Raw genomic sequence first — 25,672 nt, forward strand, 5'->3', positions numbered from 1 at the left:
ATATTCAGGAGTCACAGAAGGGGACTGGGGAGTGCCCGGAGCGCCAGCCTCAGTTGGGTAGTTCAGGCAGGTATCTCTGAGAAGCTAGGTGACATTGCAGCGAAACTGGAGGCAATGAGGAAGTGAGATTATCAACTGTTGCATAACGAATTACCTCAGAGGGTTTTTAGCTGCGAGAGATGTGATCTGACTTATGTTTAAAAAGAAAACAGTGGCTTCTGAGTGAGCCCAGCCTGCGGAGGAGGGAGGGTGGGAGCGAGGCGGCCATTCAGGAGCCTGTTAGAAGAACCCAGGAGAGAGGTGACCATGGCTGGTGTTGGGAGGTGATGCCAGCTATTGGGTTCCGCATGTATCTTCAAGATGGAGTCAACAGGGCTTTCCATGGACGGGATGTGGGTTTTGACTCCGAGGTTTTTGGCCAGAGGAACTGGAAGGATGGTTCTGGCGTTGGCCGAGACAGGAAGGCTGGGGCAAGACAAGCTCAAGGGGAAGCTTTAGGGCTGAATTTGGGGCATGTTACCTTTGAGATGGCCAGTGGGATATAGAGGCCTGGAGTTCAGGAATTCTGGGAGGAATACTTTCCTGCGGTTTGTCAGCGAGGTTTGTTACAAAATCAAGAAAGCCAGCCCTGCTCTGGAAGGGTTTACACATGCACATGTGGCTACACCTGCCTGGTCACAGTTGGTGCTGCTGCTGGCTCCGAGCAGGCACCGAGCAGGGGGCAGACAGGTGCTAGCCAAGCTGGGGATTTCAGGAGTTTGCAGAGGCCCAGGGCAGCCAGCACAGCTGGCGGGATGAGTGCTGGTGCAGGAGCTTCTGCTGCTCTGTGCCCTAAGGAACGAGTACCCTTTGCTCCCAGGAGACAGGCCACACTGGCCGCAGAGGCCCCAGGGCACTGCCACCCAGCAGAAGCAGCTCAGGGCAAGTGGCATGGATTGGCTTGCAGAACTCAGTATTGTCATTTTTCAGACTTCGCAAGATTCAGAAAGACAGTCCATCGGGTCTGCCAGCTTCTAGTTTCTCTTTTCTCGTTCAGCTTCTCTCTGGTTCTGCCCCAAACTACCTTTAGCACCCAGAAGCGTGCACTCCTCTCTTCTAGTTCCTGACGGTTCCTGAGACCCCGCTGGGGATGGTGTACAGGAATTTGCTCTCCAGTGCTAGGTCTGAGGTCCACGTTTCAGCAAATACTCCTAGGACCCCAGCGATGCCTCTGAACGCAGCTGGGCCCCATGCAGCTGCCTAACCCTGCAGAGGGCTGCGTCAACGGAGGCCAAGATCCCGGGGGCATTCTCCTCCTCCCCCACCCCTATGCTGGACTTAGACCCAGAGGCTGAGAGATATGTCCTGCATGAGGTTGAGTGATTTGGCAAACTTGAGCTGAGGGCTTAGATTTGGCCCCTTTTCTGACCCCCGGTGCAAGGACTAATCTTTCGCAGAGTCATTTTATTACCTGAGATGGGGCTGTTGATTTGACGTGGTTGATAACAGCTCTGCTGGGGCTGGAGCCAGGGGGTGGAATGCAAGGAGGTGTTTCAGCGAGAGTGAGAGGGAGTCTCTTGGCAGAGGCCTCCCAGGTGCCGAGGGAAGAGACCACTTCAAGGGGGGCGGCAGCATCTGGCAAGGGGCCAGAGGAGCCCAGCATGTTGACAGTAAGAGTTTTATGGAAATGTCGTGGTCGCCTGGCATCTTGTGTTGGCACCAAACACCTACCCCTGGGGCTGGCCCCATGGCCAAGTGGTTAAGCTCGTGCACACCCCTTCAGTGGCCCGGGGTTTCCCTGGTTCAGACCTAGCGCTGCTCATCAGGCCATGCTGAGGTGGCATCCCACACAGCACAACCAGAAGGACCTACCACTAGAATATACAACTATGTACTGGGGGCCCTGGGGAGAAGAAGAAGAAGGGAAAAAAAGATTAGCAATAGATGTTAGCTCAGGGCCAATCTTTATAAAACAAAAAACAGCTACCGTTGACTAGGTCCCAAAGAATGAATTATTTCTCCCCAGAATGTAAAGAGGGGATGAGTCTAATCTGAGTGTAGATCTTGGCTTTGCCACTTGCTAGCTGTGTGACCTTCGACAAATAAACAACCTTCCTGTGCCTTTGTGTCCTTGTCTATGATTTGGGAATAACCAAACCCACCTCAAAGGAGGTCTTTTTTAAAATTTTTCTTCCCAAAGCCCCAGTACATAGTTGTATATCCTAGTTGTAGGTCATTCTAGTTCTTCTATGTGGGACGCCACCACAGCATGGCTTGAGGAGCGGTGCTGGGTCCAAACCAGGGAGCCCCAGGCCACCAAAGCAGAGCGCAAGAACTTAACCACTTGGCCATGTGGCCGAGCCCCCTAAAGGAAGACTTGAAGAGTAAGTGTCTGGCACGTGGCGAGCCAGCAGTAAATGTACCTCTGGCTGGCCACCTCGTCTTCTATCTGTGCTTCCTTCCCCACAGCTTCAGGAAGGCTGATCTGACAAACCCATGGAGAAAGAGGGAGGAGGGAGGCGGGGGTGCTCAGGGAGAGCAAAGTGAGTTCTGTTGGCTTCAGTGCTCAGTTTGCAGTGCTTTGAGCCCCACCAGCTCAGCGCCTCCCTGTGGCACGTTTCCAGTTGTTTCTGTGACTCCTCATAGGTGCGCATCACATGATCTCAAGAACTAGCCACCCAAGTGGTCACCCTGTCATCTGCCCTGTTGTTCTGACTCAGCCCCACCACCATCTGCAGCCACCAAAGCTTCTGGAAGGCAACTTGCTGCTCCTGGAATCCCTGGAAGGAGATGTGGGGACCCTGCCAGGGTGCTCCCCGGAGCCGGTCAGTGGCCAGGGCTCAGGCTCCACCTGCCTGACCGCTCCTGGGTCCACCACGCCCTTGGTTCTGGCCCTCCACTTCCTGGTTGCCACTGACGGTGCCAGAAAGGATTCAGATCATCTTACAGTGCTCCGAAAATATAGCCAGGTGAAATCAATAGGAAAGTACATGAGAAAGAGAAGGAGAAGGCTGACGGTATTTCCTGCCTCGTTCAGCTCGTTGGTAACGTTCGGGGTGGGGGAATCCTTTGGCCATCATCCATTCAGGAAACTTGGCTATTTTAGGATCAGACGTAGAAACCTGACTGAGACACCGGGAGATGGCTCTCCAAATGGTCTGACCCAGACACCTGGGTCGAATGCTGAGGTGCTAGAGGTGGGGACCCCAGCACCTGGCTGATGTCCGGCGGGCAGGGTGCAGCCTCCCCCAGTGGCGTTGGTCATCATCTCACACGCTTGAACCCTCAGCTTCTCCCGTAGCAACTGCTGGCCCAGAAAGTGAAGGAATCAGAACCTGAACACCTGAGAGCTGGGCATCTGATCAATTAAAGGCAGTTTAGCAGGAAGCCACCTCCTGAACACCCCGGATTTCAACAAAAGGTTCCTTGTCACAGCCAGAGAACACAGGTAAAGCCAAAGCTTGAGGCGGTGTTGATTCAGGAAGAAGGAAAAGAAAATTGCTCTTTGGGTTTTTTTTTTGTTAACCGACCTCACAGAGTTATTGAAAGGATTAAATGAATACAGAGAGAAAGACCTACTGTCATTTGTGCTTGGATGCAATTCCAAGAGAAGTGTTTTCTTCTAAATAATGACAACAGCTAACACCTGCATCAAACCTACTCTGTGTTTTTGGTGATGTACACACGTCTAACTCATTTGCATTTCACGGCAAGCCTATGAGGCGAGTACTGCTGAGCCCTGAGTTGCAGACGCACAGAGAGGGCGAGCGGTTCCTACCTCTCCCACAGCAAGTGGCCGGGCTGGACTTGAAGCCCCTGCTGGTCCCCTCTCCTGGGCCAGCCTGCAGCACTGTCACAGCGTCCTTTGTCCTTGTGCACAGGAGGCACCTATGGCTATTTTTCAGTGTCAGTTTTGAGTCATTCAAGGGCAAGCTAACAAACTCCCATTCATTCTTTAATTCTCCAATTAACTGTCGTTTCCCCAGAGAGACCCCTGATCTAAATCGGCTCCGACTCCCGCACCCCCATTGTTTTCAGAGGACCTGATATTTTTCATTCAGGGCACTTATCACAAGTGTAGTGACTTATTGTCCCTTGAGACCACTGCTCCCCCACCTGCTTAAACCACTGTGTCACCCTCCGCCCTTCCTGTCGCTGTCGTCCCCAGCCTCCCAGGTCTCCCGTCGTCCAGCTCGGGTTTTGGCACCTGGCGCTCAGGTCTTTTCCATTTCAAATGCTGCCTTGATCCTGGATGCTTCAGCCTCACGTGGATGACCCAGCCCACATCGGCCTTCTCCTCTCCAAGTCCTTCCCCTCGTGTCCATCTCAGCTGACCCCTCCCACCAGCTCACGCTGGACCAGGGATGACCTGAAACATCTCCTGCAAAAGCAGGCATTGGAGCACCTCCTTCCATCTTACTTGTCCAACCAGTCCTGCTACAGCTGTGCTTTGCTCCCAACCAGACCCGTGGCTGGCTCCGTCCGCCCTCTCCTCCTTTCTTCACGTCTTTCTTGTGCTGTTTACATGCTGCGGTGTCAGTTCAGCAGCACTCTTTCTGACCCCGTGAATTTCCAAGCCTCTGTCTTTTCATCACACCCATCTGGCGATCCTGCCTTTGCTCACTTTCCCGAGCCTGAATCTCTGCAGCTGGTGACAGACACAACTCTAGGACCCACTGCTCTCTGCATAAATCAGTGTCACCAACCCGAAGGCCCTCAGCAACGCCTGCCCACCCAACCCCATTTTGCTCCTAGACTCGCTTTCCACACGACTATTTCAGCAGCTGGCCCAAAGCCCAGGGAGCCCTTTCCTCGGCTCTGGTGACGCCCCTGATGGCCCAGATCCCTGCCTGGTCGGCGCCGTTCTTCAAGGGAAGACACCTGGGGGAAACCCTTGGCCAAGGGCGCCCCACCTGTCATGCCCTTGGCTTGGGGTCCCCGGGTTATATCCTTGTAATTTGCTCTCAAGCGCTTGGTTCCAAGAGCATCATGGCTCTGGCCCTAGTCAGGGGCTTCAATCTTGGCCTCCTCTGTGGCAAAGCCAGTTCCCCCTTCACAGTGACTTTGCCCTGACGTTGGACCCCAGCCCCTGTTCTAGGCTCCCCTCCCTTGTGAGGAGTTCTTCCTTGAGGGCTCCAGATGTTTCTTGCCGGAAGCCTAAGTCTGCGCCACCTCCCTCCGTCAGTGATGTGTAGGGGAGGGAAGACCATTTCCCTCCACCTTCTGAGTTCTTGCCTGAGGCCTGGGAATAAAAAACACATTTGCAAGAGGAAAACAGAAGAAGGTTACCAACATGGATACCTCATGGATACGTGGGAGATCCCCAGGGAAAATGAGGAGCTCCCAGCTTGGCCTAGAGTTCAGGCTTAAATACCGTCTGAACTGGTAAGGGCGCAATGGCGGCCTTTCAGGGGAGCAGCAGTCATTGTTGGAAAGACGAAAGGGGGCTCTTAGGAGAACAGACAGGAGGTGCAATGGTTTGTGACCGAGTGAGTTCGGGTATGGTGTCGACTCCTCTCCTGGGATGGTCCACCTCCTCCGGGTGATGGAACTCCCAGGGAGGGGATCGGTGACAGTCGAGTTCCTTTTGGACCATCTGTCTCCAGGCGGACAGCGGAGTTCAGAGACGGCCTCTGTCTGCATTGGCTTTTTCTAAAGTGCCTGCAGCTCAAAATAATCAATATGCCAGGGTGGCACATTTTGGGGAGGCATATTCTCCCGCCCTTCAAACACTTAAAATACAGTTGGTGAACTGTCTGCAAAGGGCCAGATAGTAAATATTTAGGCTCTGCAGGCCATCTGGTCTGTCGTGACTTCCCGACTCTGCTGCCATGGCAGGAATGCCAACTTAGACACAGACAGTGTATAGACAGATGAACGTGGCTGCCTCCAATAAAACGCCACTGTGGACACTGAAATTGAAATGCCATATACTTTTCATGCGTCACCAAATATTCTTCTTTTAAAAATTTTTTCAGGGGCCGGCCCCGTGGCCGAGTGGTTAAGTTCGCGCGCTCTGCTTCGGCGGCCCAGGGTTTCACCGGTTCAGATTCTGGGTACCGACATGGCACCACTCATCAGGCCATGCTGTGGTGACGTCCCACATGCCACAGTGAGAAGGACCCACAACAAAAATACACAACTATGTACTGGGGGGCTTTGGGAGAAAAAGGAAAAAATAAAATCTTTAAAAAAAATTTTTTTTCAACCGTTTAAAGTGTACAAATCATTCTTAGTTCACTGGCCACAGAAAACTGGGGCCCTCCCCTGTCTGTGGTCCCTCAGGGGCCACAGCGGGGCCCTTTTGTACGCAGCTCAAATTCTCTCCCTCTGGACCGCGCCCCTAATTATTTGCAGCACAGACCCCTCCCCCAAAGTCTGTCAGATTCAATATGGAGCAAAATACCACCAGTCTTCAAACCAGGGTGTGGGACCCTGAGGACTTCCAAGGGCACGGGGCCTGGGTCCTTTCACGAACCAATTTCCCCGCCCTCACCTCCCCAGCGCTCTTGCCTAGGCGGATCTGCCCGGGCGCGTCCTGGGGGCTGACCCCTCTCCCGCCGATTCTGTCAGTTCCTTTCACTGGACTAAAGGCCTCGGAGGCTCAAAGGGGCAATTCTAAGTCGTGGGGTCGAGTCAGTTCTAAAGGACTGGGCCACACATCCTGCAAGTCAACCAGCTTGGAAGGGGGACACAAGATCCTCTGATAGAGCACTAGAAATAATTTATGAAGAAATCATGTTGTGATTTTTGGCAAAAAACTTGGAAGTAATTCAAGTTCCTCTCTTTGCTTCTACTTATTTACATGAACAGGGAGTGTGAATACTTACATCCATCACAGTGAAAACCAGGAACAGAGCTCTCATTCTCACGATAAGTGATCCGCTGATAGCCCTCATCCGGTGCATTAATGGATGAATTTCTAGTAATCGTTTGCTTTTGCATTTAGTGAGTACCAATTTTTATAGTACATTCGTGTTTGATCAATTAGTGCTAATAATAATTGTACTGATAGTTCAATCCCAAACAATTTTAATACTCATGTTTATAGGGAACTAAAAAAAGGTAGTGTAATGCATATTTTCTTTCAAAGCAAAATATATTTATCTCAAAGAAATTTGATAAAGTGATTACTAAGAAAGGCTCTTGCATACAAATATTACATTGGGGTAAAATTCTGTGGGGAGGTAAGGTATGGAAATGAAAATAACAATACAATAACGAAAAACATGTAAAATGTATTACTACTAAAGAAAAGCTGGCTAATTTTTAAAAATAGATTATAGTTATGTCATGAACTAAGCCAGACCTGCTCCGTCACAGACTGCGCTCAGGTTACTTGCAGCCCCTACAAAGATGTCCGGAGCAGCGGAAGGCTGGCGCCTCCCCACAGCCTCCTCACGGTGACGCGACGGTCCGGACGCCGCAGGTCCTCTTCTCCTGGACGCGCAGAGCCCAAGTACCGACTGAGATGAGGACAGCAGACGCAGCTGGGGAAGGCCCCCGGCCGTGGCCTTTCCAACCTTAGCTGACTTCCCAAACTCTGTTGTCCTGATGTCCCAGCCGACCGGCTTATGGTTTACACTAAGTAGCACACACACGATAGCACACGCAGGCTGCAGAATTTTAGAGTAAATTACAGACGTGTAACAGTGAGCGTCAAACTGCTGATGTATTTATACCCCATTAGGCATCTTTAAAAGTGAGGTGTGTGTTATTTTTAAATGCCCGTGTTTACAACGTGACATAAATACAGCTCCTTTCTATTTAAATTTATGATGGAAATTTTACACGTCAACTTTACACAAGCAAGGAGGGGCCTTCTTTTAAAGGTCACCCCGGAGCCCTCTCCCGGCAGGGCTGTCCACGGCTGGGGGCGCTCGCCCACCCTCCTCCCAGAGCCCTGGGAGCTCTGTGCTTTTCTTGGGCAAAGGGGGGCCTGGGAATGGGGTCAAGTCCTTTGAAAGTGGGTTGGTGGCAGGAGGCAGCTCACCTTTTGCCCTCAAGGCGGGTCTGCCAGTGGGAAGAGCGCCAGGACCCCTTGTGGACGCAGGGCTCCCGTACGTGGGCAGGGACTAGGCCTCACTAGGTGACGGGCGTGAGTTCGGTGGCTCCTTAGGTATTAACATGTGAGTAAAGGCTTCCCAGAAGTGTAAAAACGTAAGCTTGAACTAAAGCGATTTCGAGTTCAAGAATACTAAGTGAGAGCAAACCATAAATGCGATGAAAGTGGAACTTTTCATTTTAACGGAGCTCGTTCGAGGACAATAGGCGTGAAGCTAGGATCTGACTCGCAAATTTCTAAACACAGCTTCAGCCTGGTCATGTCGACATCAGGGTCGACTAAGGGCCCTGGAATGGCGTATGTCTTTAGGCCTAAAGAGGGGCAGCTTGTGAGTGGAGGCAGTCTCCAGACGAAATTAGCATTCGGACAGTTCTTTCTTTTTTTTTTTTTTTTTTTTTTTTTTGAGGAAGAGTAGCCCTGAGTTAACTGCTGCCAATCCTCCTCTTTTTACTGAGGAAGGCTGGCCCTGAGCTAACATCCGTGCCCATCTTCCTCTACTTTATACGTGGGACGCCTACCACAGCATGGCTTGCCAAGCGGTGCCATGTCCACACCCGGAATCTGAACCGGCGAACCCGGGCCGCCAAAGCAGAACGTGCGCACTTAACCGCTGTGCCACTGGGCCAGCCCCCAGACGGTTCTTTCTATAGGGATTACTGCCCGGCTGCCAACTTCTGGTACTTGAAGGTCTCCTGGCCTTAGATCCATGTAGGAATTATGTAGGAATTGAAATTTAGACCTTTGAAGTCTGTGTGTTTACAGATTCAATATCATTGGTGATCTATAGTTTTTACAGTTAGGGAGGGATTATTAATTTTGTCTATTATATAAAAAACTTGTAATGAGGTAGAGTGATTAAAACAGAATAATAGCAGGTCAAATAGTTGGAACTGCTTCCACTTCCTGTGCGTCATTTGTACTTGTGTGAGTTAGTTTTGTTAATATTATGTGAAAAGATGCAAAGGACTAAAGAACTAGTCAGGAAAACAATTATTGGTGTATGACCATGCAGATGGAAAGTTCTTCTGTAAGAGGTGATGTTGCATCATGGCAGCCTAGTTGGCACAGACGTGCCACAGTGAGAGAAGGAGTTCGAACCTACAATTTAACTTTGACAAAGTTATATAATTTTTACTAATATCTCACTTATTGAGAGAGACGTAGTGGTGAGGCCCTGTGGTGAATAACATATTAAATTGTAAGGTAAAGAAGAAGCTTCAGTTTGGCCTGGCCTCCTCCTGCCTTTCTCCCCTAAACGGAGGGAGAGGTACATTGAAGCCACTTGACTAGGGTGTTGAGCAGTTTACTCAAATTTCGTGGGATGAAAGCCCACCAGTCTAGTAAGGACTAAGCTTAATAAATGTGTTTGATTTGCATTCAGTTGATGTGACAAATTCTTGCAATCCTTATCTTCAGGAATTAAGTGAATAATATTTGCTTGGGGCCGTGAAGGGTCTTGGTCTGTGCTAACCTAAATTCCTAGTCCAGAACTGATAATATTGGTGTTAGGGGAAGGAGTAATGTTGATATCACAATTAGCAGTGGTAAAAGTATTATTCATTTCATGTTTTCAAGTTATTTTATTTTCATGTTACTTATTGATGGGAGCATGATTAGTGACGTGGAGGTTAATTGTACATAGAAATATAGATTGAATCATGCTATGATAGCTATTAATGTTGGTAAAATAATGTTATTTTTTGTTATTTCTTGAGTAGTTATTAATTTAGGTAAAACTCCTGAAAGTGGTGGGAAGCCTCCTAATGAGAACATAGTAGAATAAATACAGCAATTAAGTGTGTTTCTCGCATATATAAGAAGGTGAAGTGCTGTGGTGGATGAATTACATGGAAAGACTGTGTGTAGCAAGTGGTGTCACAATGTAAATTAATAAATGTAGGATTATTCTTGTTGGATTTTAAATTACAGCTGTTGTTCAACCTATGTGATCAATTGAGGAATGGGCTATGATTTTTTGTGGTTGCATGTGGTTGAATCCTCCTCATCCTCCTTCTATGATTGATAAAGTAGCTATAACTAGTAGCATGTTTAGATTAATGGAGGATGAAATTGATATGAAATTGATGGTGGTGCAAGTTTCTGTCATGTTAAAAGAATTAGGACAGATGTTACTGGAATACCTTGTGTGACTTTGGGGCCTCAAAAGTGGCGTGGGGAAAGGCCAAGTTTTAGGATGAGGGCTGTTGTTATGATAACGGATGCTGTTGGGGTAAAACTTTTATAATTGTTCATTGGCCGGAATATATGCTAGAGTAACAATAACAGCTATTGCGAGGAGTATAGATGCCATGGCTCACGTGGATGCTTTCAGTGGACGCTTCCATGCCTCATGGGTGAATTTCGTTTTATTAAAACTGGCATAATAGCTAATATATTTATTTTGAAGCTGATTCAGATTATTAATCAGTGTGAGTTTATTATAACAAATGTAGTTCCTGAAATGACAGTAAGATGATAATAAAAATACGAGGAGTTATGAGTCCGGGAAGAACATCCACCGGCATTTTCAGGGCATGGGCCCAATGGCTTATTTAGCCGACCTCACTACAGAATATGGTGTAATGTGGTAGCATGGAGATTTTTGAATTCTTAGGGGTAGGTTCAATCCCTATAAGTCTAGAAAAAGAGGATTTAAACCTCTATAATTCACTCGAACAAAGTAACTCTTTTGTCAGACGTATTTCTTATGTTTGTGGTGAGATGCTTGATACAACGATGGGTAATGATACGTGGCATATGCAAAGGGCGAGTGTTAGTGGTAGGAAGTTTTTTCATAGAAGATGTGTAAGTTGGTTATATTGGAATCATGGATAGGATGCTCCAATTCATAGGTAAAAAATGGTTGGTAAAAGGGTTTTGATAATGGAATTGATTGAGCATAGTTCTGGTAGATAGCGGTTGTGACATGCTCCTAGGAATAGGATTGTTATAAAAAATATTTGTTGTAACAGTGTTGGCACATTCTGCTGGGAGGAACAGAGCAAGTGAGCCTGCTGCATACTCAACGGTGAAGCCAGAAACGAGTTCTGAACCCCCTTCTGTTAGGTCGAGTGGAGCTCAGTGGTTTCCGTTAGGGTTGAGATAAATCATATTATGGCTCGTGGTCAAGATGGAAAAATTATTCATGAATGTTCTTGAGTGGTGATTAACGTTGAGAGTGTGCATGATCCATTTATTAAAGCAATACCAGAAGGATTGCTGTGTTCCCTCAGTTGCTACTGCTTTAGGGCCCCGATCAATGAACATTTTGAATTTGAGGTTCAAATCTGACCAGAGAATCGAGTATACGGTAAGCCCTGATCTGGCTAATGTAAACAGCATGCTTAGGTTTGTGTTGACTAGTGGATATGCTATGGGAAATGGAATTCATATTGTTAAGGCCAAAGTGAGGGCTAGGATGGTACAGCAATAAATATAGATATTGATGATGTTAACAGTCAGAATGGTCCTTTAATGAGTAGCTTGACGGCATCAGCAGTGGGTTAGAACAGGCCAACGATGTTTGGTCCTTTACAGCGTTGTATGAGGCCTAGGACTTGTTGTTGGATTAGTGTAAGGAATGCTACAGCGAGCAATCAGGGTCGTCAGCCTTGTTGTCGATATGGACTCCAGAAAAGGATGGTGCTGTCATCCCAGGTAACTTGTTCCATTGAGCAAGTTTTTGGATAAATAAGTGATGCAATCTTTTTGACTGGCTGGCCTAGATTGTAATCACGTCTTTTTTTCTCCAAGGTCACCCCAACCACAATTGTTAGCCCGTTTAAAGTTTTGTTATCCGTCTATTTGGTTAACTTGCGGGTTTTTTTGGACTAATCCATTAAAGCTCCACAGAGTCTTCTCATCTTATGCTGTCGTTCCCGCCACTTCACGGGAAGGTTAATTTCTCTAAGAGGAAGACAGTAAAACCCGTGTATGGCTGTTCACACAAGTCCTTACTTGGAGGACAAATGATGATGCTACCTTTGCACATCAGGTCACCACGGCCCTTAGACATCTGTCACTGGGCAGGCAGTGCCTCTAATACTAGAAATGTTGGTGCTTTTGGTAAACAGGCGGGGTTTGTGTGTACAGAGTTCCTTTTAGTTTTTAAAATCTCTCCTTAAGTGTATACCTGTGTTAACAATTTAATGAATAAGTATTAGATTATTTTATTGTTAATGATCCGTGATTGTCCATCTGATACAAGCTGAGAGGAGAAATCTATCTTGTCACTCATATTAACAGTATGGCTTCCATGAATTAATAGGTTGGTCCAGCATTGAGCTAGGAGTGAGTTTTCTGACTGGATTACCATCAGTCTATTGTTGAGCTCGACACTTCGTTACTTGGCGGCTGCTTTTAGGCTGAGTGTGATATTATTAATACTTACTCTCTAAGGATGGTTGTATCCTGGATCTAAAGAGCTGCCCCTCTTTAGATTAATATTTAATTTACGTTAGAATTGTGATGTTTTAGGTAAACGTCCGTTTGAGCTAAAATTCTGCTCTGGACACTAGCTGTCACCGGCGCGGGCAGCTTTCCTCCGCTCCCTGCACACCCCGTTACCACGCTGCCTAGAGGAGTTTGTTCTTTAGAAACGCTCGCAGCGAGCTCGCCTGATTTCGGGGTGTTTAACGTGAGTCGTCTTGGTTAAATGGTTCTAGTTAAATCATTGTACAAAAGGTAAAGGGGTAAATGTTGCTATTTAATACTTTTAATCCTTCTTTCATCATTGCCTTACAGTACTGTCTCTGTGACGTCAAAATTTCTACCTCCTATACTTCTATTTGTAAATGAATGTTTTATTTAATTTACGTATATTAGAGCTTGACTGTGCTTCCTTCTTGGGCCTTGCTGGAGATAGTGGTGCACAGGCTGTGTTAGCAAGGGTTGGTGAGGTCTGTCGGGCTTTATCGATTAGAGAACGTGCTCTTCTAGAAGGATGTAAAGCCCCACCAAGTCCTTTGAGTTTTAGGCTGTTGGTAGTCGTGCTCTGGCGAACGTTGCTGTAGTAAGAATTTGGGTTTAGGGCTAAGAACAGTGAGTGGGGTATCAAATCCCGGTTTGGGTCTTAGCCATCGTATAATCAGGAATATTAAAGTCACTTTCGTAGTTTATTTTTATTTTAGCTGTAGCGTTTTACAGCCTAATTAAAATTTAACTTTATCATGCGAGTATCTTTAACATGCTTTACACCAGAACTTTTATTAATTAGGGTTAATAGTATGACCTTGGTGGCTGGTACAAAATTTACCAACCCTGGTAAGTTGGTGTAACTTAGTCCAGCTTTCGTTTATGGCTTCATTTTCATCACTGGTGTTCCCCATGGGGATGCGGTGAGGCAGGGCGTCCTGGGCTACATGTTCGTGTCCTTGACACCTGCTCTTTGTAATCCTTGGTGATTCAGAGAGCATTCTCGCAGGGGTGCTGATCCTGGCAAGTGCAAATTAAGAATTAATAGAAAGGCTGGGACCAAATCTATGTGTTTATGGAGTTGGTAAACTCATCTAGACATTTTCGGGTCTTGCTTTAATTATTAAGCTACATTAACAAGTCCAATCTAGGCGGCTCCCTGTCCATTGAAATTTCATGAATTTAAGGGGCATGCTAATATTGGTGGAAGTATTTTTAACTACTGGGGAGTAAATTTTTCTAGTCCATAGACTTAAAAAATTAAACTTTTGGTGTTTGAAATTTTCATTTAATTAAGGACCTTGGCTAAAATACATCTTAGTTTAATTTGCGATTTAGATATTATTGAATAGGGGAAAGTAGGCTTTTATGTACTGTTATATTTTAATCTTCTTTTGGGGGTTTGGCAAGATAGTAAATATATACAGTTTAAGGTCTACAGGCCATGAGGGGGGAATGAGGGGGGGTTGCTAAGCTAATTTTTATTTGATCAACATATGCGCATGTGTAAAATTCTCGTATGTCCTGTAAACACTGACTAAATAACACATTATGGTTGTGGATGTTGGTAAATAACATTCAATATAAGCTCAGCTACAAGTTGATTGTGTTAAGCCCTCAGATGGCCATAGCTGAGTCATAGCATCCCTCCAAATTAAAAAAATTACCAAATGTATGACACCACAGGTATGTGTGAGCATGGGCTGATAGTCATTAGTCCATCAAGATGTCTTATTTAAGAGGAAAGAGGGGCCTGCCTTGTGGCCGAGTGGTTAAATTCGTGCGCTCTGCTTTAGCAGCCCAGGGTTTCATGGTTCGGATCCTGGGCACGGACCCAGCATTGCTCGTCAGGCCATGCTGAGGTGGCGTCCCACATAGCAGAACCAGAGGGACCTACAACTCGAGTATACAGCTGTGTACTGGAGGGCTTTGGGGAGAAGAAAAAAAAGTGAAAAAGAGGAAAGAATGTGGGATTTTTAGGTGCGATGGCCCTAAAGTCTGAACCGACACCAGATATAGCTCAGTTCTAACAACCCCCAAATTATGGGCCCAGAGCAAGAAGAGCGGCACGTTTGTGGATAGGTTGCTGACTTCTTGCAGCTTGGTGATTAAGGAAAGTTGTCAGTTGTGATAAGCATGGTGACTAGAGTCGAATCAACTTAATGGGATTTGTACAATTAGTAACATTCTACATAATATCAATATCTATCAGTTTTATGAATAATCATTTGGAAGAGAATTTTACGTATGATATACCAGTCTATTTATTATGTAATAACCATAGTTTGATGTACTTGCTTATATTCCCAGGGTAAATAATTAACGTATGATTATATATAGCATGTATTGTGTGCAATAAGGATATATGTAATAATACATTGTAGAGGGGTAGGTCATTTAATGCACGAAGTACATAGCAACGGAATAGTCTAGAATGTTTCTAATACTGACATAGCACACGACATGTTTCACGGTTCACATGCAGCTTTCAGGGAATAAATACTTGAGGCAGAATTTCAGCTTTGGGTGCTGATGGCAGAGCTGGGGCTTCTTCCCTGGTGCCCTAGGGAGAAGGTTTTTCTTCTTTTCTGGTTTACAAGACTAGAGTAATAAATATACTACAAAGACTTCATTTTAGAAGATCCTTTCCAATGAAGCCTGTGAATGGCGTAAGTGCAAGGCTAAGAAGAAACTCTACGACTGAGGCGAGTTGGCCAACGACGCTAACTGGGTGTCCACCTGGCCGTCCACCACTCAGCTGACTGTTAGCAGGCCTGCTGCCAGGAGTCAGAATAAGCGCTGGCTCCGGGGCTGGAATATATGCTTGGTTGCTTTGATGGATGAAGTACTGGGATAATTGCTGGAATTAGGATAGAAAAGATTAGAGCTAATACACCGCCTAATTTTTTAAAGTGATAACATTAAGTTTCCGAACTTTAAAAAGGCTCTTAATTTTGCCAAAAGCTACCCAGGAGACAACCTTAACCACACCATTCATACTTAGACATTTCCTCTGTCCCTTTTTTGAATCACACTTAAGAGATTAATTTGGGCAGAATAAATAATTGATCCTGTTTTCACTTAGGCAGAAGAAAGCAGGGCCTTTAGCTTTGAGACCAAGAAAAAAACAGTAGAGCAGAAATCTATTTCCAAACATTAATAAGCAATCCAGAACAAAGGGATGAACAGTGCTCCACTGGCAGGACCCCGCGGAGGGCTGGGGCAACAACCACGCCTGGAGGCCCCTACCGAAAGGGGTCCCGGTACATTGTTCACGTCAACATAAATCCAACTTGCACTCTGTTTCTAAAACAATTTTTCAAAAGAGAGGGTTTTTATTATAAATGTAATACTTACTCATTATAAAAAAAAAAATTTAGACATTTTGTGGAAAGCAAAAATCTCATCACCCAGAGCTTACAAGTTGATACGTATTTTTGCAAAGATCTTTGCTCTAGACATATGCACTTAAAAAATAGTGTATTATTTTTACCCTCTAACAATATCACAGCAGGATTTCCCTATCAATGACTATAAATCTTCATGATTATTTTTAACACCTATATAGCATTTCTCTATATAGAGTTAACTCATTTAACCAATCCTCCCAATTTTTCCATGTTATAAATAATGTTGGAACAAACATCTTTGTGTACACAGCTTTGCTTATTTGCCTCGTTATTTTCTGAGGACAAATTCCCAAAAGTGATGAATTATTAGTTTAAACAATATATGTTTTTTCTGAAGGCTTTGGATTCCAAAGGTTCTCTAGGAAGGTTATACTGATTCACTTCCTAATGATAAAAAAGTAGAATACTTTCAAGTTCATCTCTGCTTACTGCTGACTTCAAATTGTTAAAAAAAAAAAAAAAAAAGTTGATGGGGACAGGCTAAAGATGTGATTGGAAATATGCCTGTACCAGTCGGAAATTCCGCGGCTGATCTGTCAGCTGTCAACTTCAGCCGTCTCCCACCCCTTATCCTTCACCCACGTTGAATACAAAGGCTACTTGCTTTTTCTGCCTCTTATACAATTCTGCCCAACAGAATGTAAGCAGAAATATGCTGGACGTTTCTGGAAAAGCTTTTACTTTCCTGACAAAAAGGACAGACACACCTGCAACTGCCCCTTCTCCCAGCTTTGGATGCAAACATGCAGTCTAGAGTTGCAGCAGCCGCACCGCGACCATAAGGAAAACGCTGGGAGAAGCACTTGTTCTGACCAATGCCAGCAACAAACACATTTGCAGACTTTGTGATGGGGAAAAAAAACCTGTTTGTTTAAACCGGTCTTGGTTTTGTTTTCTATTACTTGCAGTTAAAAACATTACCTACAGATAAAACGTTGCATGCTAAATAAACATAAGCAATGGGTTTTGAGTTATAGATTATTAGAGGAAGTATGGAAATCATGTTTTAAAGTAGGGATAAAATATTTACATATGGCAAGAGATGATGGAACAAACCTTTAGTACTGAGAGCCACCCACGCCATTAAATGCACATTTAGGAGTGTGGAAAAGTTAACAAAATGGAGAAGGGTGGGATATGTGGCAGGACTACTGTTTATCAAAGCCATTTTCTTCTCCTCCTAGGCACACAACCAAATTATACTTCTCACCTTTCGTTGCAGTTAATTGGAATCACAGATCAAGTTCTGGCTAACAGAATGAGAGCAGAAGTGAGGATGCCAATTCTGGGCCTGGCTCATAAAAAAAACTCCCATTTTCTCTTTTCTCATGTGCTGGCCAAATGGAGAGGATTTGGGGAGAATCACAAAATGGAAGAGGCCTGGGTCCCTGAATCACTGTATGGAGCAGAGCGCCTCCTCCAGCCTCCTCAGGACTGTGACTTAAGCAGCTTAGTATTTCATAGTGCCAAGCTCCTGAGGTCTTGGGGCTGTTTACTCCAGCAGCTAGCACCACCACTCTAACAGAGTCGAGTGGCAGGGAGGAGAAAAAGAGGATAATGAAGGAAAGAAGATGAGTGCATGGCATGAATGGCATCAGTGCTCCCTGCTCTTTGCACACATCCCCCGGTCCTGACCCAGATTAACTAAACTGCTCCTTTTAGCAAAATTTTCAATACTTTTTCTACTTTCTCTTTCTGGTCCTTTCTAAATCCACTAGTTTTTGAGAGGCTGGATGTTCCTGATTACCTCTTTGGAAGAGCCTGGTTTTAAAACTGTGTATGATTGTGTTCCTAAGCAACCGGTCAGGAGGAAAGTCTTTGCTAAAGCTTAACATCAATTTAAGTATATTTAGAAACATATAAAAATAATCCCTTGGGGCTGGCCCCGTGGCCGAGTGGTTAAGTTCGCGCGCTCCGCTGCAGGCGGCCCAGTGTTTCCTTGGTTCGAATCCTGGGCGCGGACATGGCACTGCTCATCAAACCACGCTGAGGCAGCGTCCCACATGCCACAACTAGAAGAACCCACAACGAAGAATATACAACTATGTACTGGGGGGCTTTAGGGAGAAAAAGGGAAAAAATAAAATCTTTAAAAAAATAAATAAATAATAATAATCTCTTGTTAAATGATGTTTACATTTTGGGGTTAAACTTCAAATGAACTTTTCCTATATGATCAATTAAAACTAAATAACAGATCAATCTGCATGCCTGTCCAAATGCTGATGCAAAGTTCAAAACCAATTACTCACTTCCCACCCAGCCTGCCTTGTCCTAACACCTACGACACAGAGGAGGACAGAGACAGACACCAACTGATAAATTATATATTACATGTTTATTAAGGGCACAACTCTTACGTAAAATTTACATTTTATGAAAAAATCAAAAATATTTACAAAATTTTGTAAGATAAATTTGCATTGTTCTAATTACAACTCAAAGTAGTAAATAACAATTCTTAAAAACTCACATTTGTTAGAGTTCTGTGTTTACAAAGTCTTGGTTAAAGAGGCAGCTACAAAGTTTATCACTATACATAAGCAAGAACCAGCTTGCTAAATACATTTCCCATTGAAAATCTACTGGTCTTTTTTACACCATTAGTGGATTTTAAATGAAAAAAATCAATATAAACTCATATGGCTTCAAAATTGTAACCTGCACCCAATACAAATTTATGTATCAACACTTGGTATGAAGACTGTGGTAATTAAGAAAGTGCAGAAGTTTAACCATTTCACTAATTTGTACATTTTTAGGTAAGTACTTGATTAAAAACAAACGGTGAGTATACGGTGTCTGAATCCCAATAACGAAGTATCAACTGCCTGGCAGAAGCAGTTTGACTGCAAAGCCGTTACAGTTAGGATGCCAGCGAGAGACTGGAACTCTGCTTGAAAGAACACAATGGAAGAGCCAGAGATTCTAATTTTGCTCACTATCTAGTAAAGATGAATATTTTAGCAAATTGTCTTGTGTTGCTTTAGTCAAATTTAAACTTAGAATTGGGCTAACAGTGAATATATAAAAGAAAGCACATACCGTGTTATATATATTGCTAATGAGTAGATTTTCTGCTGTGTTTAGTATGTCAGGATGTTACACAAATGTCTAGTAGTAGGGGTTTTATTTTCTGTAAAGCTTAACAGAACAATTAGTGGTTTTATATTATCATATATAACACAATTTATCACTTCTATGCAAAATGCAGGACATTGGTACTTATCCCTATAAATAAAATTCCCGTTTGTAAATTACGAAGCTTTGTCCAAAATATTTAATTCCTTCAATTAATCAGGATTTGCTTTAAGTTAGACTTTTTACTATTTAATATTAGTAGTTTAAGAAATGCTTAGCCCAATCCATCACTTCAAATGATTTCCCTATTTTTAGCAGGTGGCAATTAAACAAGAATAAAAACATACAAACTGGTAATTTTTCCAATCATTGAAATGAAAAAAAACGGCAGCACTTCTCTCTCTAATGCTAAAACTAATCTTTTCTAAATTATGTTCCTCACAAAATACTACAAAATTCATGCTCACAACACAATCAGTAAATAAATGTGTACATTTCCAATGATAAACAAAGTGAAGGGAAATGTGACATTGAGGGTTAAAATACCAGTCATCAACTTACCATTACAGTTTTTCAGAATTTGTGTTAAGATTTACATACTTCTGATGAGGTTAAGGCGGAATATCTGAAGGTAACTTTTTTCCCTGTAAACATATGCCATTAGGTATATTTCTCTTTCTAGTGGCTACAGTGTATCACTAAAGAAGTGAGCCAGAGTTCTTAAATATAGATTATCCTTTAGTTATTCTGAATTTTCTTCTCAATTGCAACCAAAGGTATTTACAAAAATTGCAAAATATTTTGTAAAAATGCTTGACCACCATAAGATTCTGAATAGAAGATCCAGATTGTGAGGAAAAAGTGAGGCGCGTTAATGCTCACAAACTGGATAGGCACATTTTCGGTTTTTGTTATTGTTTTAAAAGGCACATATTATGTAACCCATATAAAAATAAATTAAATCTACAGCATTAATTCATGAAAACAATCACAACTTCTATAAAGTTAACTAACCGCAGAAGTAACTCTTTCTGCTGTCTTTTGCAAGCTTATTTTAAAACACATTGCACTTGAGGGTTAAAAAAATCATATAAAACACCATTTATAACACTTTATTAATATGTTTATATGAGAATCAAATTATAGATGTTCTGCATACACCTCAACTCTGGTCTGATTGCTTTATGGCACATCACTCAATTTGACTGAGTGTTCTAAATTAACATTATCCAAAACTCGGAATTCACGGTGTTTGTATCCATTCAATATCAAACTTATGAAATTTCAAAGCCATCTCTGACTAGAAATTTATGGAAAGTAAATTACTTTGTGCTTGCTCTCCAGACAGTTTAGGCCTGACATTACACTATAACCCTTCTGTCAACACAGACAACATAGACACTGAAGATAATTTCAAACTTGAGCCTAGGAAAACTTCATTTTACTGAGAATCTGAATAAATGTGCTTCCCGAAGATCGCAGCTCATCACTGACAGCGCTGAAAACTGGCGCAGCGCTGTTTCTGTCAATGACTCACTTCAAAAGTGCAACTTAAAGCGTGTGGTCAGCTCTCGAATATGTCACAGTCTCAAAGCATCAGACAAGGTAGAAGAGCGTTCGGAAAGAACAGAGAACGCAGAATGGCAGGTTTGCACTCCTCCCTCGAGCCGACCGCCTTCCCAGGCCCGTCAACAGTCCGCCAGGTAGCGCCCTGAAAGACAGCAAGCAGGCCTCCCCAGTTACAACTCAGACCAGCTCAGAGGAGGGCGCCACTGCGGCGACAGGCCAGGACCCCGTGCCCGTCGGCTGTGTAGACTCCATTAGCCTCAGGTCACGGTGCTCAGCTACCGGAGCATGGGTCCACTCACTTGCAGGCACCTTGTACCAAAGGTCAAAGACAGTCTCCACACCTTCAGACTGTAAACGGCTTGACAGCTGCTCAGTAACCCACTGCTGGAGTAAGAATGTTTCCCATGTACATTAAAATGCCTGAAATCTCGCAACTTACCGGTGGCAAACCGCTTCTTGACTAAGGAAAGCCTGTAGCCAGTGCCTGCGAGCTCGACGTCCACTCCTGAGAGGGTGCTGCCCTCGCTGAGGAACTGCACCGCAAGCGTTGCGGGTCTACTGGGCCCTTCCGAAAGGTCGAACTTCGCTCTGAGGGACCCAGAGCCTACGAGGAAAAGAATAAAGCACTGATAGGGGGTACCATACGTTTCACACTGAAAATCAAGTCAGCAAGTAAGTCAAACTATATCAGTCCTATGCCAAATTCATGAAATGTGTACAGTAAATGGACACTGTCCTGTTTCCAAATCAGACTTTATTCAGACATCTGAATATTCCTTCAGTAAATAACCTCAATCCATGCTTCTCCTCGACTTAATAGAAATCTTCAGAGGTGTTTACTACTGAGATTCCTATGCCATTTGCATGCTGAAGTGCGTTGAAAGAGGAGGAGGAGGTCATTGAGGGCAGGTGGAGGGACGCCCGGAGGGAGATGGGTAAGAATAAGTCAGAAGGAAATGCGCCAGTGCCACATCACGGTGGCAGAGGTAGGGCGGAGAGACAGCGAAGGTCAGGAAGAGCGGTGTCAACAGCACTATTTTCTGTTCTCTTTTTACAGTTTGACTGGTCTAACATCATGCCAAACACATTTCTGAGGTGCTTTCTTTTCATGTAACCACTTATTCAATAAACCTCAGTCTAACGGCATGGCAGAAAGAGGGAACCCAATAACTACAAGGAATGTGATAAATGCTGTACAAGGGCTCTCAGGAGCTATGGGCATGACAGCACGTAAAATGGCGGTGGGGCTGATGGTGTGTTGCAGGCAGGGGAGCTGCGGGACAGGCTGGGAAGCCTGAGAGACTGATGCATTAAGGGAACGGCATCTATAGCAGAGCGGAGCGTGGGACACGAGCGGAGGAGGGGGCAGCAAGGAAGAAGCTCTGCATCTCTTCACCGGCCGTGGTAAGACACAGGGAGCCACCAAAGATACAGAAGACAGAAGCGTTGCAGATTAGCGGCTCAGAAGGGGAGGGTGAGGAGAGTGCAGAGCACGGAAACCAACTGAACACCAACACCGCAGTCAGGACTCCAGTGACTGGGAATGGGGGTCTGGATGAGGCTCAGGGAAAGGAAAGACAGAGATGCGTCTGAAGGACATTTAGGCCTTGGAATCAAGAGGTGAGAGAGGAGGCAGCATCTAGGAGGCCCCGGGTTGCTGGCTGGGGAAAGCAGACAGAAATGCTGAGCAGCAGGAGTGGCATTCTATGAGTCCCTGCACAGAAGTCACCACCACAGAGAGACATCTGGAAGAAGGCACTGTAACACTGACCCATCCGAGACTACTGCGCCTGGCGGCAGAGATCCGCTGGGAAGGCGGACAGCTGCCAATTCTTACCCAGTGCAGGCCCTCCTTAAACTCCCAAGTCTTGACGCGCACTACAATTCTGTGGAAGCTCCAACGCAGGCCAAGAGCAGCCGCCTTCGCAATCCTTAAGCTTAGAATTACTCCCATCCCTCTTCCGGGCATAAAGCCAGAACAGAAACAGATTTCTATTTTACAGTATTCTAATCTGGATATTTCTCTTTAAAGGCTGACTAACCAAATCAGAAGCACGTTTATAAGATTTTTCCATTTCCTCACACAGACACTCTGATACCTGAACAGCAGAGGGAAACCATTAAAACATCTGGTTAGAAAATCTGAGTCCTATTCTTGAGAGAACAAATTCCCTTCTTGGTAAGTATTTACAACAGTTATGTTTCATTAAATAAGGAGAAAAATACGTCCTTTCTCCCTTGCTAACTGCTGTAAGCCCTCAACCCAAGTAGGATTTCTGGTTAACTTCTAGTTTCAACTAGGCATTTCAGTTTTGTCCCCCCAAAAACCATAAAGCTGGAGTAACAGTCAGTACAGTTGGCCACCTAAAAACAGGCAACTTCTAAATACCAAACAGCAACCAAGTGCTGCCAGTTGGCCTGGCTGTTTCACCCGACACGTGGTCTCTTGTGAAAGGGCGGCTCGGCAGGGCAGGCCTAGGTGAACAGATCATACAGACCTGTTCCTGGTCCGTGCGCAGAAACTCCCACGAGAAAACCTACTGATGTGTTTTATGTTTGGATCACGTTATGTTTAAAATGTCCAAAAAGAAAAAGCTGAGCAAAACTTGAAAAGCCAACAAACCTACTTAATAGGAAAAGTTACTGAAGGTTAATTTAGGCATTCAAAAGAGGACAGAAGAATTCTCCTTTGAGTCAGAGAAAATGCAAATAATTAAAACTGCAGACTTGTTTGTCCTGGGAATTACATTCTACACTACGTTAGGAGAGAGAGGAGGAGGGATAAGCTAGCAGAGACTTTGCACTGTGAACACAAACTGGTGCAGATCTGGTGGGAGGAGGCAATGAACTTGCTTCTCCCGAAAATTATCATCCCAGAATTGAAGGCTGGAGATGGTTAGTTTTAATAAGGGGAAATGACCAGGAAAGGTTTTCTTAGGAAGACAGAGTAGACAAGAGGGCTTTTTAAAGCTTCTACATGTTGTCTGGGAGGCCAGGAGTACCCCATTAACAGAATGAGCTGGAGTATGTTAAATCAATTTCAATTAGTTATCAGGTTACCTAGCTGGGATAGATGGTTCTGCCTCTTTAAATTACTTTATTAGGTATTTTCTCTTAATGTTAGCATGTGAGCATAAGAAGCTCACATGCTTGTAAAGTTACAGCAAAACAAATTTTTTTTCTTAAGAGAAACCATCTTCAATCTAGAGGGGGAAAAATGTGTTTCAATCTCAACTGGTCCACTCTCATTTAAGGTATTAACTTCCACCTAGTGGTCAATTCTAGAACTGAAGGCATGAAATTCCAGGAGAAAATTTTCCAAAATCATGCTTAAGAAATCCATTTTCAGTGATATCACATTATAAACAAAAAAGCATACACAGGCTTACCTCCATTGTCTGATTTTTCAGAAATACCAGACAGCTTCCAAAAGGCTTTCATCTGTTCTGCATTCCTATAACAAAACCAGGTATCTTCAGATGAAGAGTCCAGTGGAGCACCTTACCCGTGGATGGGCGCTCAGTAAACAAACGCATCTGCCGTATTTCACTACAACAACTACAGTGCTAACTTCACTTTCAGCAGCATCATCTGGTGAAAATGTGCGTGTGATATAAACAACCACAATGCTCTAATCTTTCTCAATAAACGGAAGTTTACCAAATTATGTAATTCTCGTTTCTACTGGTCAGAGAAAGGAAAACAACGTACAGGTGGCTCAGTACCTTTGTTACTCAAGGAGAACACACTTCTATTATTAAACAGTGACGCAAACGCACAGTGGTCAGACTGTCTACTGATATTCACGGAGGGAACAAGAGAGGTAGTTAAGAGATGGGAGTAATTAATGCCACTAAATGCTAACCAGAAAGGTGTTCCTATAGATAGCTAGATGCTTTATCTCACCCCGTAAAATAATTATCTATTTTTAAATTGAAAAAAAATAATGCTTAGAGAGCTTACACAACTTGCTTAAGGGTAAAGTTGCATCGAATCATTCAAGTCTGGGTGGTGACAACAAAACTAGTTTTCTTTATGCTGCACTGAGGCTACTGCGGCTCGACTAGTAAAATGAACAGCGTCTTTCACAACGGTTTCTACAGGAAAACGGACTAAAGCTTTTCAAACTTCGAAGAAAACTCTCAGAACTCAGGTTCTAAAAGTTGGGGGTTGCAACAGAAATTTAGCAGGAATGAAGAAATCTACTTAACTTACCATACTGCAGGGGGAAGGGACTGCATGTTCGTGACTCCTCCATCCACTGGGACCACCACCTGAATGTTGGAGAGCACGCTGGGGGCCACCATGGCTTCTGGGTTGTACTTATAATCCACTCTCAGATCTGTGGTGCCAGCACTACATTTCCAATACGTTGCAAGATTTAGAGGAGTGGACTGAATACCATTTGATGATACCTTTAAAGAGAAAAAAACCCAAACAATTGTCTTTGGCCTGAAGAGTAAACAAGTCATGGTAATTATACGCACACTTCAACACAAGAGCTCACAGAATCAAAACTAACGGAGGGAGTTGTCTGTTGCTAGGCAGAGTAAAAGGAGTTAAGAGTCACTCTCAAAGTGTGGACCTGGGACTACCTACATCAAAATTCCTGCGGTGTTTGCTTAAAATGCGCATCGCCCTGGCTCCAAATGCAGAAAATCTGTTTCAACATCTTAGGTACAGGGCCCAGAAATCAGCATGCTATCAGGTGATTCTCGTTTATGCACAGAACGTTTGAACGCCTCTCAGCATTCAACACAGAATTCTAAGATTCTTTATGGGTTACGAGAATTTAGATTTAAATCAGAAAAAGATGGGCCACCATGCAGCTCCGCAAGCCTGGAATTAGAATACTTCCAACTTCAAATGCTTACTTTTAATCACATGACCCACAATAAATGGTGCAATTCCTTCCACTTCTTTAGTTCCTTGCTCAAGTGACTGCTTTCCAATGAGACCTATCCTGATCATCCTGTTTAAATGTACATTGAAAACTGCACTTTCAATCTTCCTTACCTTACCCTACACCGTTTTTCACTTCTCCACACCACAGCAAACAGGATTGTTTACTTGTATTTACTGTCTGTCTCCCCACGCTATTCCTAGCAATTAGCAAGGACTGAATAATAAACTTTTGTTGAATGAATGACAATGA

At 44.3% G+C, this 25,672-nt stretch overlaps 1 protein-coding gene across 3 annotated transcripts in view; it reads right to left on the bottom strand.

Annotated features, from left to right (window-relative positions):
• Positions 1 to 18,186: 18,186 nt before the first annotated feature.
• The window catches only part of FCHO2 (FCH and mu domain containing endocytic adaptor 2), a 115,666-nt gene continuing 108,180 nt past the window's right edge, over positions 18,187 to 25,672 (bottom strand). For all 3 annotated transcript variants that reach the window (XM_070569861.1, XM_070569860.1, XM_070569859.1), the window contains 4 exons: positions 24,733 to 24,932; positions 23,907 to 23,971; positions 20,957 to 21,121; positions 18,187 to 20,659 (listed from right to left, as the gene is read on the bottom strand). In XM_070569861.1, coding sequence (XP_070425962.1) covers positions 20,637 to 20,659; positions 20,957 to 21,121; positions 23,907 to 23,971; positions 24,733 to 24,932 — 453 coding nt within the window. In that variant the 3' untranslated portion in view covers positions 18,187 to 20,636. The remainder of the gene's footprint in view (positions 20,660 to 20,956; positions 21,122 to 23,906; positions 23,972 to 24,732; positions 24,933 to 25,672) is intronic.

Source organism: Equus przewalskii, chromosome 13 (assembly GCF_037783145.1).
Source record: "Equus przewalskii isolate Varuska chromosome 13, EquPr2, whole genome shotgun sequence".
NCBI lineage: Eukaryota > Metazoa > Chordata > Mammalia > Perissodactyla > Equidae > Equus > Equus przewalskii.